The 14,714-nt window shown below is 37.8% G+C and overlaps 1 protein-coding gene across 20 annotated transcripts in view; it reads left to right on the top strand.

Annotated features, from left to right (window-relative positions):
• The window catches only part of PTPRK (protein tyrosine phosphatase receptor type K), a 374,534-nt gene that overhangs the window by 184,701 nt on the left and 175,119 nt on the right, over positions 1-14,714 (top strand). For all 20 annotated transcript variants that reach the window (XM_030267876.4, XM_030267874.4, XM_030267872.4 and 17 more), the window contains exon 6: positions 2,712-2,886. In XM_030267876.4, coding sequence (XP_030123736.1) covers positions 2,712-2,886 — 175 coding nt within the window. The remainder of the gene's footprint in view (positions 1-2,711; positions 2,887-14,714) is intronic.

The raw sequence follows: 14,714 nt of genomic DNA, 5'->3' as shown, positions 1-14,714 counted from the left end.
ATTGTAAAGCTTGTAAAATTTTATTTTAATTAATTTCTCTGGAAGTGAATTAATATTTCATTTAAATAGAAGACAAATTCACTTTGTTTCTCAACTTGAAGCATGCAGATGAGCTTAAGTAAGCAAGTTCTGATCTTTAGAGTGTAAATTATTTTATATAATGTAGCTTGGATGTGCTTCTCTGCTGCAGACTAAGCGTTTGGCATTCCAATTTAAAGCAGTGGACTTACCGGAGTCCTACATTTTAGAGAACTTCCTAATATGTATTTTCCCTTCATAGCAGAACAAGAATGACTGCATGACATGATTTTCTTGTCAAGCCTGCTATCATATAAGGTTTATAGATACACCTTTGGTTTATTATTGGCTGCTTGGTATTTTTGACAATCATATGGCAAGTTTGTGTTTAGTGGGGGGAGTTTGACTTCTGTCTGCTGGGTGGCTATGATGTGACATGGCCATCAGGACAAGTTTGAGAGAAAGAAAATACCATGAGTTTTGTTTATTTTGGTTATTTCAAGGCACTAGAACCAAGGTTGATATTAAACAAATAAACAAATTAAAAACAATTAAATTTCTGACAGTCCAAACCTTCTTTGGTTGATACTGGGGAGGGGCCCAGGGCTGAGGAGGGGAGGAGGGTGGGGAGTGCAAGTCTCGAAAATCCTGCTTTCAGACTCAGTATTTTCTATCAAAAGAAGCCAGCTAGCTGGAGGAGAAGGTGCACTTCCCACAAAATAATTTTCCTGTTATTTAAGCATCACCAAAATAAAGCCTTTAACATTATCCCTCATTTGTTTGATATTGGAATTTAATAATTTCATTGACTCCTGAAGTTCAATAAGTCTTTTCATGTGTAGCAATATGTGGAGGCATCAGAAAACTTCTTTAGCTTTTCTAACTTGGAGACAGATACCCCCAAAGGGGAGGCTGGAGCCTGTGTCTGTCACAGGGAGACTTGGCTGCACCACAGATGGTCCAGGTGTCCTACAGCCCAACATCCATTGCTTTTGTCCCGGGAACAGCCTCTCAGAGACCACCCCTATGATTGCTTGTGGTTGTTACGAGATGATGACAGTTTTAGGAAGGAGCAGTTCTTATACCTTTTGGAAGTGTCTTGTGTGCCTTTTTGTTCTGGAAATCTGTTCTTGCTCTTGGTATCTTGTGGGTTTTTTTGGCCCAGTCATGCAGACAGAGCTGACACCTGAGGAATTGGCAGAGAGGGTGGATGGGTGAGGGAAACTGGATAGTGTCTTCCTGCAGTGAGAAAATCACACCAATAAACCCACAGTTGGTAAAGATAATGGCATGGTCTGGCATGTACTGGAATGTGAGTGACTGAAATCTGCCTGCTTGGTGTAAATAGAATTAATCTGTTTAAACATGTTAATAGTTAGAGTGAATGCTTGTTTCAGTGGTGATGGACCCCTGATTAATCTACCAGAAACCTTTTAAATTGACTAGCCCATGCTAGGATGACAATGGGTAAATGTAAAATGTTATGATGTACTCCTGTCTGTGACAGGAGGCTGGCTGATATACACATGCAGCATTAAATCATCTCCTTTTTTTTGCCCTTTGTGTTTTGCCACAGGCTTTCAGATTATTAAATTCTGTGGCTCAGCAGTAGTCCTTTTGGTGTTAGGAAGCTTGGAGTTTAAAACCCCAATGAAGTTTCCCATTCCAGGGTTGATTAGAGCTAAAAATGTTCACACAGGTCACACTTTGCTATGTGTTGAGCAGAATGAGTGGTTACAAGCAAATGCTGCCATCTTTCCAGGGACTAAGTAGTGCTGAGTGCACAGAAACTGTATCCTGGTCAGGAAATAACAGTTGATCCACGGGAGAGAGCAGTCACATTGTTTTCTTTGTGTGTGTATGTTTCTGGGTGTTTTTTAATGCTGACATTTGGAGGAGGGTCTGTTCTTCAACTGAAATCAAAACTGAGCATTTAATGTGAATGGTAATAAGGAAAAAGGATCCCACAAGAGCTCAAACTGTTTCTATCTTACTGACCTGTCACCTGGCCCCACAGCTCCAGACAGATTAAATTTTTCAGTGATTTGTGGTATCTATGCTTTTTTTAAGAACTCTCTAAGCTCCTTTCTTTAAATGAGATCTGTGTTATTTCTCTTTTAATGCCTTCCTGCCCTCCACTCTTTATTTCAGCTAGCTATAGATGTGGTACTTAGTATAACAAAGCTAAAATTTTAGAAGGTATTGAACTTGGACAGATAAAAGGTAGTATTAAAAAGGAAACATTGGTTGGTTGGTGAAAAAGAGCTGTTGCAGACCTTTGAAATAACTCAATGCCAGGTTTGTTTAAATATATCTTACAATACGCCCACTGTATGTGTTGTAAATCTGCTTACAGTTGAATGAATTTTCTTAGGAGTACAACTGCTACTGCTGTTGTCCTAGGATTATTCCAGCTGTAATGTGGTTTCAGTTGGGTATGTGATGGTCATGTTTTGTGCCAGTGCAGGATCCTGATAGTACTTTCCACTGCCAACTTGATTTCGAAATTATATTGAGTACTGCTTGTTTCTTGATGGGACCTCAGTACTGAGCTCTTCTACCATGGAAATGCATGGTAGCAGGGTCTGAATGCATTTGGGTTGAGGGTTTTTGTTTCTTCTTTGTATGATGATAATGATAAATGTCTTTTATATCTTTTGAGTTAACTCTGCCTTGGTTACTCTTATTTTCAGAGAAGAAATGGGGAAGATATTCCAGTTGCTCAGACTAAAAATATCAATCACAGAAGATTTGCAGCTACCTTTAAGTTGCAAGAGGTGACAAAAACTGACCAGGATTTATACCGCTGTGTAACTCAGTCAGAGAGAGGTTCTGGAGTCTCAAACTTTGCTCAACTTATTGTTCGAGGTAAAGTTTTATTTATTTTCATTTTATCCATTTAAATGCTTTTAATACCAGTGCTTTCTGCTTACACTTTTTATTTAGCCTACACATGCCTTGATCTGAAATGATCCTACAAAGATAGCCTAGTGAAACTCACATAATATGAAAGACTGGTTTGCAGAGCTTCTTAAAATTGCTTTCCATGGAATGCACCTGTGAAAAACCCTGATCCCACAGTGTGTGGAATGTGCCTGCATGCTTTTCTGGGAATACTATTTGTTGAACTTAAAGTGCAAATCAGCTTCCACCTATACATAGTTACCATTCCCTTTTAAAATCTATTGCCTTGAGCATACTGGTAGTAGAGCAAATAATACATTGGTCTGTTACCTGGGAGACAGGTAGATTAAAAGAGTTGTAAACTTTTGCCTACCCAAGGATTACTGGGAGCATTGTGGAGATGTGTGATGATTTCCAATACAGAAGTAAATGGAAAGAAAAGAATATTTTCTGTTCCACCTTGAAATACTTTTTTGGTTGAAATTAATTCAAAAGCCTGCTGGTGTCCAACCATAGCTTGTGTGGCGTAATCCAGTTGGAGATTTTTTTTGGTTTTGCATTATTTTGTTTTGGAAACATGTAATTTTGACTGGCAAAGGATGTGGTTGAACACAGAAGTTCAGTTCTCACTTCCAGGCTCTATGGCCTAGAATAAGCTATTGAACCACTCCTTACATAACTATGTTGCCTCCAAAACTGCCTATTTCATTCTTAGTTGTGGTGAGGGTTCGTTTTTTAACTGGGAAGAAAGGAGTGGTGTACAAAATCTGTTTGTGGGGCTGCTGCCTGGTGGAGGGTCTGTTTTGGCCAGGTGGGTGCAAGGTTCCGATACCCGGTGGGCTCTCGCTCGGTTCGTTGGTGGAGCAGCGGGCTGTGCTCAGTTTGGCACCTTGTAGTCAGACACTGCATCTGGAATGGGGACAGGGCAGGTAAGTTTGTCCTCAGCTTGTAGAAATTAAAGCTGTCTCAGAAATGCCCTGACCTATTTTTTGTCTGGTATTTGCTGGCAAAGATATTTTCCCTGGGAGACCAGTTGATTGAGGTCAACCAGGTTTTATGGCTGCTATAAAACATCAATAAAAATAGGCCTTGCTGACTATACAAAAGATTTAGGCAACATGTTAAGAGCTTCTTTTTATTCTGTTAGATGCACCTTTTATCTAGGAAACTGCAAGATGGTCTTCATCCTAATAAATTGAAATAAGTCCTGTTGAGGCATGAAAACAGACTATTGTTAGAAAGGCAGGGCAAATCAATGTATTTATCCAATAAATTAAGTTGTTGTTTCTTTTTCCTAGTATAAAACTGCAATAAGATGGTGTTAAGAATACTATTTGTCTCAAAAAAAAAACCCAACAAGAATATAAATTTCATAGTACCATCTTTTAAAATGCATCATATTGTCTTGCTGAAAAACTTAGGTAATTTCATAGACAACACCATATTTATGTCTCAAAACATAAATTTTATATTTAGCTATATATATTAGCTATATATATATATATATATATATATCAGCTATAGACATTTTTAAATTTTGATATTAATTTTACTTTTTGTGTGCTCTTTGTTGGAAGTCCAAGAATATAAACTATTTTTAATATATACATATATACACACATATACATACATATATAAATAGAAATATTAAAAAATGCCCCCAAAGATAAACCTTCCAAAACCATTTTCATCTATTTGACATCATGGTAGAGAACAAAGATATATGTTTTATAGTTGGATTTATTGCTTGCTGATGTATTTGAAAAGCAATATACAGTAATATATTTTCTTGTTTGTCTGGATAACTGCTAAATAAATCTTGTTAGCCAAAAAAGCATAGCCATACCCTTAGGGATCAGCTACCCTGGTGTTAAAACTGTACTGAAAATTAACCATAATGACAGGTCCTATATCTCAGTGGCACTTTAAAGCTGACATCCTGCTACATGGATACAAAAGATGATAATTTTAGAGGAAATTTTTGGGCCACTGATATGAATTGCCTTTAATAAGAGCTGGCATAGTATTGCCCGTTGTCAAAGATGACCCAGGGGGAAGAGTTTATTAGTGCGTTTCCTTCTAAACTGGAAGTGACAAGGCATGCTTGGGGCCCTTTTGTTACTGTTTGTAACAAATGAAACTTTCACTGCAGAATTCTCATACTGAAGAGTATTGATCTGTGTGTTCTCACAGCCAGAGGAGGGGAAAAAAACGATGAAACACAATTTACTTTGTCGTGGCTTTAGTATTGCTTCCAGATAATTTTGAGTAACGATAGGGTCTTTGGTTTGTAGAAGCCAAACTTTATTGACAACACTGTTTATTAGGGAGTGAGGGGTGAGGAATAGGAGTTGTTGCACAGTAACTCAAAACCTTGGTGTTTGCATTCATGGCCAAGATATGGATATACCTTGGGATGTATCCCATGTCTATACAGATATGTGATACCATAATACAGGTGTAGAGGCATCTGATACTTTCCTGATGAACAAACTATAGGTTAGTCTTGATGAGTAATGAAAGTTTCCAGTTCTATAATGTATATTATGTTGAAACATCTTTATTTCATTCTGAGCTTTAGCAGAAGAATTACTTTTAGTGGAGTTCTAAACTCTATTACAAATGTAGTTACCTGGAAGGGATGGTATACATTTCAAGACCCTGAAAGGGATAACTCAATTACTCTGATTAGTTTTTTGAAGAAAAATTGAACTAGGATAGGATTTGTAATTAAATTATGAGATTTTACCAAAAGTAGTTCCAGTCAATGATTTAATGTCTCACCTTTGTTTAGAGCTGGTCTTCAGCTTCCAGCTCAGTGGCTGCACTGTATTGATTTTTTTTTTTTACATGGTTTCTATGGCACTTCTATTATTCTTGGATGCGTGTAGAAGGAGTTTACCCTTTCCCCTTCCTTTTACAGGAAGTTTGGTAGTTTACAGTAATGACAGGAAGTTGTCATTACTGTTAGTTGACTTACCCTCCTGAATATGTCCATCAGATTAATTGTCTATTTATATTTTCCCTGGCAAATTGGCAATTTCTGGGAAGGGAATTTCTTTAAGTCTTCAGGGTTGTCTGCATTGTAACTTGAGGGAGATGCTGGGAGGAAGGAACAGTATTTGTAGTATTTGTGATAGGTAAGAGTGAACAAGAAGCCCCTGATAATTTCTTTCTTTTTTACTTGTTTCTTACTGTCTTTTGAGAGAAAGTATCTCAAAGTCTCTGCTGCTTAGTGTGCAATTGTAGGAATGTAGTGCCCAAAGATCACCTGTGCCCTGGCTCATGTGTTATTTGATATATGTAACTGTGTAGCCTTTCTGAGATACAAATGTTCTGATCATCCATCAGTAGAGAGATTTGCCCCATAATCAGTTTTTGTACTGCTTCATTTTTCTGTGCTCTTAAAAATGTACTGGAATCTTTCTCTGAAGTTGTCAGTATTTGCCCGAAAAGTTACCTTGTGCATCAAGAGATGAGGCAGTGTCCAACACAGCAGCTGTGATCAACTTCCTGTTGAAGTTGGCATGGCGTGTTAAAAGTGGCTGTGAGATGGGGATGAAGCTGATGTTGCATTCTCATACGGTTAGTTAGCAAAGTAGCTGCACATTGTTAGAAAAATAATTGTACAAAACTTGATATGCTATTACATGCTGCAAAATCAGCAGGAAATATGGTCCATTTTAGTTTATGTAGTGGATTTTGCACATATGATTTGGAAGAAAATGTTTTTTAGAATGAAAGATAAGGTAGTAGAATAACAGATAAAAACCTGTAAATGTATGAGTCAAATGTAGCATTTGTTAATAATAATCATAATAATAATAGTAATAATAATGTGGAGAGTTCTGGTTCTACTGATTACTTTATAAATTTTATTTGAGCCATAAATTACAGCAATTTTTAATGGTTTTACTGCATTTTTTTTTTCTTTTTAACATTTCTTCATTCAACCAAAACAGCTATTTTGTGCTGGGTTCAAAGCAAGTGGAGGTCTCTGCCTTGAATTATAGTTTCAATATGGAATTGTCTTCATGCACCTGATAAGTCCTAGTTAGGAACAGCAGTCAAAGGCAGTTTTCCTCTGCTGTCTTCTGAATGTTCTTCCAAAAATCCTAAGTTCTAAGAACTGGCCTAGGTTTCTAGGTATCTGACCTGTTTGGATATCGTTATTTCTTGTCTTTGATATGACATTGCTATTAGTCTCTCTTCTAAGTCATCAGGTTCAAGTTATGGTGGGATTTTTGATTTCGTTAGCCTTATTGGGCTGAGTTTGTCATCAGAAGCAGCTCCTGTTACACAAGCCTGGCAGTGATTTTTCTGCCCTTCCTGTCTGAATGTCTTTAGGGATTTTATATAGGAAAGCTAGTAATTTGGCTGGTTACTGGTGATGCTAGAACACTGTGAAGATGGAGTTTGCCCCTGGCAAGTAATTCTCATGGGAGCATTATTCTTTTTCTCTTATAAGAAAGCTTTGAAATATTTCCATTTGAGAAAGCTGTGGACTGAAATGCACTTTCCAAATTTTGCTGGTGCTTGTTTTGTCTGGAAAAATAAGTGAAATCTCTAAGCTTCCTTCAGATGTGTGTATTCAATTTTGTGACTTAGTTTATTTGTTCAGTATAATAACAGACTTAAAAATATATCAAGAATAGCACTAGGTGGCAAGTAAAAAGTAAATACATCAGGTAGCATGAATTTATATTCCATGCTTGCAAATGGACTGAAGTATTTTTATACCAATTTTGCAAAATGCCCCATATTTTTGCCCTCCATAATTAAGTTCTCAGATAAATAGGAAATTTGTAAAAAAAAAAAAAAAAATCCCCTCTGTGATATTACCCACCATCATAAATATTAGACAGTTCAGGTTATTAGTGATACTGTGTAATATGTTCAGAAGTTCAGTCTCCAAGAGACAGTGGCTTTGGACTGTATCTTTGAAAAGTCTTGAGGAGGGCCTTTGGTGTGTGTTTTTCTGAACTCACTGAATTTCAGACCAGAGAGGAAATTGAGGAGAGAGATTTTACAGTCCAAGTTATTGAAATTTGTGGGCTTTTTATCAATACCTTGGCTAAGTTTCCTTTTGAATCATGAGCAGACTTCAATAGAGGTATGCAAATATTTTATTTGTGTCAGGAGACCCCTGTGTCTGTTGTGCTTCATTCATAAGATGCATTCCTGGAGTATTGATATTAGGACTAGTACTCTCTTAGACACTGAGCTCATCTTCAAAATTACTTTATACTCTTAAGTGTCCTCATTAGTTGTAGCTTAGTTCTCTCATGGCTGAATGCCTACAAGAGCAGATGACAATGTCATAATTTGCAGTGGTTAGAAAAAGAAGGAAATTCCTTTGTGAACTTTTTCTAAACCTTGCTAATAAAACACAAATTATGTTTTGAGTGTATATTTAGGTATAAGCGTTCATCAGAAAGTCAGGGATCCAATTAACTTGATCATTTTGTGGCATTCTCTGGTTTAAATTTCTCTCCTGTATTAAGATCTTATCCTCTTTAAGTAGGTTTAACATGTGAATCTTCCTATTTTTCAATGCTGTTTCTTACTTACAGCAGGTAAAGAGAGGCTTTCACCCTGAAGTCAAATCCTGCCTCCTTTACATAAAAAAGAATGAAATGCCTCAGAAATCTTTATGCTCATAATGAATAAATTGAATGAGATAGGAGTCTCAATGTCGTCATTCATCTAAATATCAGAAAGAATAGCAGCTTCGCTTTCTGCTCAGGCAACTCTTCTGTGGAAGTAACTCTGCTCAGCTCCGTTGCTCAGGCAATATTTGTCTCTGGTTTATATAATTAAGGGGTGCATTGCTCATTTTCTTCAGAAAGTTCAGGAAAGCTGCTTTTGCTGGAGAAGCAGGAGAAAATAGTTTTGACAAGATTTTTCGAAGAAGCCAGAGAGACTGATTCACATGAGGTAACAGAAATGCCAGGTATTTGGCATAGGCTCCATTCCATCTTTCTGTGTTGAGCAATCTTGGCTGCACAGGTTTACATTTGAAATGAAAATCACAGGATGGCTGAGATTGAAAGGGACCTCTGGAGGTCATCTGGACCAAACTTGCCCTGCTCAAGCAGAATCACCTAGGGCCAGTTGCCCAGGATCATTCCAGATCGCTTCTGAAAATCTCCAAGGGTGGGTATTCTGTAGCCTCCTTGGGCAACCTGTGTCAGTTCTTACCCTCACAGTTAGAAAAAGTGTTTCCTACTGTTCAGAGGGACCTTCCTGTAGTTCACTTAGTGCCCAGGGCGTCCTGTTCTGTCACTGGGCACCACTGAAAAGAGCTTGGCTCTGTCCTCTTTGCACCCTCCCTTCAGGCGTTTATACACATTGGCAATATCCCCCTGAGCTATCTCATCTCCAGCTGACTCTTAAAAAATTTTTCTAATGTGAGCTGATGCTTTATTGTAGCTCTGATGTGTTGTTCAGGAAGACCTGAAACATTTAAGGTAAAGCACATTTTGCTTTTATTTCACAATACATGAATTTTGTACTGCTTGATATAGGCTAAATTAATGTTCTCATTAGGCAAAAACTAACAATTTCAGTGTTGATATGCATCTTCTTAATGTGTTCTCTGAATGTAAAGGTGACTGGTCTGGATCAGGGCAAAAACCCAAGTCGTATAGCTCTGCGTCCTGCCCCAATAGCCAGTCATTGGGCAGAGTATCAGAGAAAAGTGGATGTAGAAGCATCATTTGCCAACTTAAGAGTTTTTCCCAGGGGTCCATGGTTCAGATGTTGTCTAAGTGAAGGGCAATACCCTCTCAGCCTGGACATAAGTATTGTGCCTTAGTTTCTCACTTATAAGGACGCAGGAACCAGAACAGATTAATGACTAACTAATTCGCTTGGTGTGAGGGCCTTTTTCTATTTATAGTTTTCATTGCCTGGTGTATGTTTTTCCCTGACATCCATGATGGATGTTGATGTTTTGTGGCACTTTGATTCACGAGTCCAAGCAGCATGAGTTCTTTTTGTGTTTTCTGCAAGGCTTCATACTGCCTGCATGAGAGCACATGGGATAGCTTCTGTGGAAGTTCTTCTCTCTGTTCTGCTTGCTTCTCAGTGGCAAGAAGCATGATGGGAATACTCTTTTCACATGCTCTGGGTGGAAATCAGAACAAAAGAAAAAAGAGGAGGAGGAAGGCTAGGAATACTGACAATTAGCTGGATTGATGTTTGCATAGCTACTTTTGCTCTTTTCTGAAAGCTGCTTTTCTATATGTCAATATAGTTGCATTTTTAGGCATCTGATCACATCTAGAACTACAAGTATTTTTTCTTCTGTCATTTCTAATTAGTAGGTCTGACACTACTTTGTGTCCAGGAATGAACATGTAGCAGGCCTGACTGGTTTTCTGATGGCCATCTTTGACCATGTTACATAAATGTTCAGGCAGGAATGTGCTTTCAAACAAATCTCCAGGAAAGAGGCTCTTCCCTGCTTGCCAGGCAGTAGACTGCTACTTGTTCTTGTCAGCTCTTGTGGAGACCTTTCCATGGCTTGGCAAAATAAATACAGCTGCACGGTCAATGAAAATCAGTGGGAGCCTGTAATGGGTGGTGACCTGGGATGATCTTGACCGAGAGATCGGTCAAGGGTCCACGGTTGCAGAGGAGTTAGCTCTGTGCTGTCAGGCTTTGTGCTGGCTTTAGGTAATATTCCTCACAGGCTTCCTGCCTCTGTGGCAGACCAGGTATTATCAGCCCCCTTACAGGAAGCATAAACTGGGTATCACCTGCTCTGCCTAATCCAGCAAAGCTGAGACACTATGCAGCTTCACTCAGCCTGATTCAAAATGGTGTTGCTGGTGATACCACATATCATCAGTGATTGCATGAGTGAGATCTCGTCGTTTAGATGCTCTCCTATACCTCTGCCATTTTCTCATAGGCCTTCTTATTGTGAAATTACTTAAGTGAATCCAAACACAAAATAAAGCATTTAGGAAATTAAAATGTAATCACTTTGAATAGTGGGATTCTTGTTGGCCTTTAGACTTGATAGGAGTCAGTTCAAAGGAAAAAAAGAGGCAAGGGAAAAGCTTTTGGCAGGTGTCACTTCAGGGAGGAAATAAGAGGTTTCTTTGTTTCTAATATCTGTGTTTTATCCAAGTACAGTGACATGAAGATCATTTCAAGTAAAGTGATTTTTCTCATCTTAATTAGAGATGTCTCCAGACTGCCCCACCACATCACTGCTGTATTTCACTTGGATAATTTCCCTTCCAGTATCTGGTCTGTCTCTACATTTATTTAAATTAAATATTTCATTTGAATACTGCAGCTCTGGATGGTCTTTCTCAGTTTAAATGCCACTGACATTACCACGGGGGTTAAAATATTTACTTAAATATAGACAAAGTTCCCTTACTTTCCATCATTTTCCAGTTTTGGGGAGGGAAAAACCCCTCTAGGTTTGACATCTCTGTATTGTGCAGAGTTGTTAAAAAGGGGGCTGATGAGTAGATGCATGGTAATGATGGAAAGGAGTGCATTTAGAATTCAACATAGGTGGCAGAAAATGCAGGATGTCAGAGAAGCCATATATTAAAGAGAATTTGAATTGGAAACTGAATCCCAACCTGCCACTGGGGGCATTTTGATCATTTTGATTTATTAAACTTTTATAACAGCATTCAGACGAAGCTGAATTAAAACGCTTAGTCTTGGGTGGTTTATGGTACACAAGTCATCATGCTAGTGAAGTCTAGCCATGATCAATGTGGAGTTAATTTAAGTTGCTTTTTTAATGCAGGTGCACCTGTGTGCTTTAGTATGTATTTAAAAATCTAACAGTGTTCTAATGCTCAATCACTTAACAAAAATACAAAATGAAGGCACATCGACATTTATTTTCAGCTGCATTTGAGTGAATCTTGCTATTAAATTGTAGTTGAACTGCAGGAAAACAAACTGCATATATATTCCTATACCAATTTTATATATTGATAAATGTGCACACATTATAAAATAGCTAGCAATGAAAATATAACTATTTCCTTGAAAACAGGTCATAGTGCTAAAGACACAGGTGCTTGCATTGTACCCTTTTGACCATCTCTCATCCTCAGCAGCTGTACGTACCCTCAGTGAGCACTGTCCCTGCAATAAAAAGAAATCAATTACTATTAGAATGGCACTGCAGGTTAAAGGCATTACAGGTTCACACTCAGTTTTGCAGCAAGGAGATGATACTTCACTGCAAATGGGGAATGATGCAAAAGATGGATGAGACAGAGTTCAAGGAGCAGTACTGTGAGGGTCTGGTGCTATCATTCCAAGCTGTCTCAGAGACATGATGGATGATTCAGTGGCAAGAAGCAATAATACCTGCTGATGAGAGATTCGTCTCCAGATCTTAAGCCCACTGCATGCTGTCTACCTGTTGGTGTCCTAGTGGCATAATGATTCCTGATGTGTTATGAAGAGCTAAACTATTGTACTTAAGCAGCTAATTTGGAATGCTGAATTTAGTAACCTAGATTTTTTGCCAGCTTCTAGGAAAGCAAGCAGCATATCAAACACTCCTGCACATGGTGAATTTGATTACCTCTTATTTATGTGTGGTACCTGTTGACAGGATCTTGTAAGCTATGCTAATACGATAGGTAATTTGTTACCTCCAGAAATCACTTTCTATGTGCCCTCTGATCATTATCATGAAACGTGATAAATGATCTAGCTTATGAGGTGTAAATGAAAATGAAATGGATAATTTGATTCTATGTCTAAATTGTCGCTCGAAAAGTTGTTGCAATTACAATGGAATTTATCTCATAAAAATATGCTTTGCAATGTGCCAGTGACCTTTAATCATCTTGGTTGGGGAGTTATTTGAAGATAATTTTAAAGAGATTAGAAAAAGTTTTCTCAGAGTAGTTTGGATAGAAGATTTTTTTCTTCCCTAAAGAGTTTTAAATATTTGTCTGTTTAATAATTCATATTGCAGAACTTTTTCTGCAGTGTTAACTGCTGGAATATTTGCAGAATTATACAGAAAGTGGTGAGAAACATATCTGCCTCTCCTAAGAAGAGGAAGCTTAGCTACATGCAGAAAGATAGATTTCTTCCTGCTGAGATGCAATGTTGAATTTGGATGTGTCGGTTTACTAGAGAGCTTGTCATTGAGATTGATATGGAGCTGCTAACAGGCATGTCTTGCAGAACATTTAAGGAGGGTTACAAGGAAAATTAATGTGTTTCTCTCCTCAGTTCCCCAAGTATGTTCACAGTGCTAATGGCAGAGTCTGTGTCCTACCTCCTCCATGAGGAAGGATGACAAAGTTGCATTCGAATTTGAATTTTCATGACTTCCCTAAATTTTTAGTGATTTTTATTTTACTTCTTTTTAAACTTCATTGTTTCCAGGACCTCCTATATAACATTTCATGTAGTTATCCTGTGTCCATTTTCTTAGCCTTTTGGCTTGTCTTGTACTGCCAAACAATTTGAGTGTACCATCCCAGTTGATGTCTATACGCAGTAAAAAGTGAAATTTTTCACTTTCCTGAATTCTTTACTATTAAAAAAAAAGAAGAAAATTTCTATTGATGGGTTTGGAGACTAAACAGAAACAAAACTCAGTGAACAGTGTTAGGAAAAAGTGAGAGTACCTTCTTAGGAATTAAAAATTGCTTAGAATTGACATATTGACATTACAGACTAATAAGAATAGTCAGTAGGGATGGTAGGGTAAAGCCTCTTTAAAGTCAATTTAAAGTTACATTTTTCCTTCAAGAAAGGAGGATGTAAGTACAAAACATCACAGAATGATAGAATTTTCAAGGTTGGAAAAGACCTTTAAGACCATCAAGTCCCACCATCACTACCACAATAACCCCTGAACCATCAACCAGTGACAGATTCAGGCACCTTTTAAACACCTCCAGGGATGGTGACTGCACCTCCTTCCCAGGTCACCTATTCTAATGCTTGACCATCTGAACAGTGATGAAACTTTTTTCTGCTATCTAATATGAATCTCCACTGTCTCATCTGAAGGCCATTTCCTGTGATCCTCTAACTGTGGGAACAGCAGGAAAGATCAGTCCTCCCCCTCACTGTGAACTCCTTTTAGGGAGTTGTAGAGAGTGGTGAAGTCTCCTGTGAGCTTCCTCTTCTCCAGACTTAAACAAACCCAGCTCCCTCAGCTGATCCTTATAAGACATGTTTTCTTGACCTTTCATGAGCCTGGATGCTCTTTTCTGAACACACTCCCTAATCAATGTGGTCTGAAAGGTGCAGACATGGCATGGTGTTTGTTCAAGGCTAATAAAGCAGAGATAATTTTCAATAAGTTCTAGTTTTATTAATAATGATTGTCCTAACTTTGTGTGAATTAGTTAATTGGAATAAATAAATGCCAGGGAAAATACTTTGCCTAATTTAGAGTTTTTGTCTGGAATTTTCCATAAATAAATGGATTATAAGGTAAATGAGTTTGAACTTTACTTGAATGTACCAGGCATCTTATAGATTGTGAAATCTAGATTAATCTTTTATTCATTTTTTTCAATATTTATATTAGCTTTTTGCTCCTTGTGCCTATCTGGTGGTGGATCCTAAGCCATATGGAACTGTACCTGTTTGTGGACACAAGGGAGAATACTACAAAGCATCAATGCCATAGATGTTTTCAGTAAAGCTATCTTACTTTAGTAGACTGGCTTACTCATTTCCTGAGAAAATGAAGAATAGTATATTGTATGGTTTACCTGATCTATTTTACCATCCAATCAGGATTAAGTCTCAAATATTCTTTTTCT

The sequence above is a fragment of the Taeniopygia guttata genome, chromosome 3 (genome assembly GCF_048771995.1).
Source record: "Taeniopygia guttata chromosome 3, bTaeGut7.mat, whole genome shotgun sequence".
NCBI lineage: Eukaryota > Metazoa > Chordata > Aves > Passeriformes > Estrildidae > Taeniopygia > Taeniopygia guttata.
The sequence above is the reverse complement of the archived record's forward strand: the minus strand, read 5'-3'. Positions and strand labels throughout refer to the sequence as shown.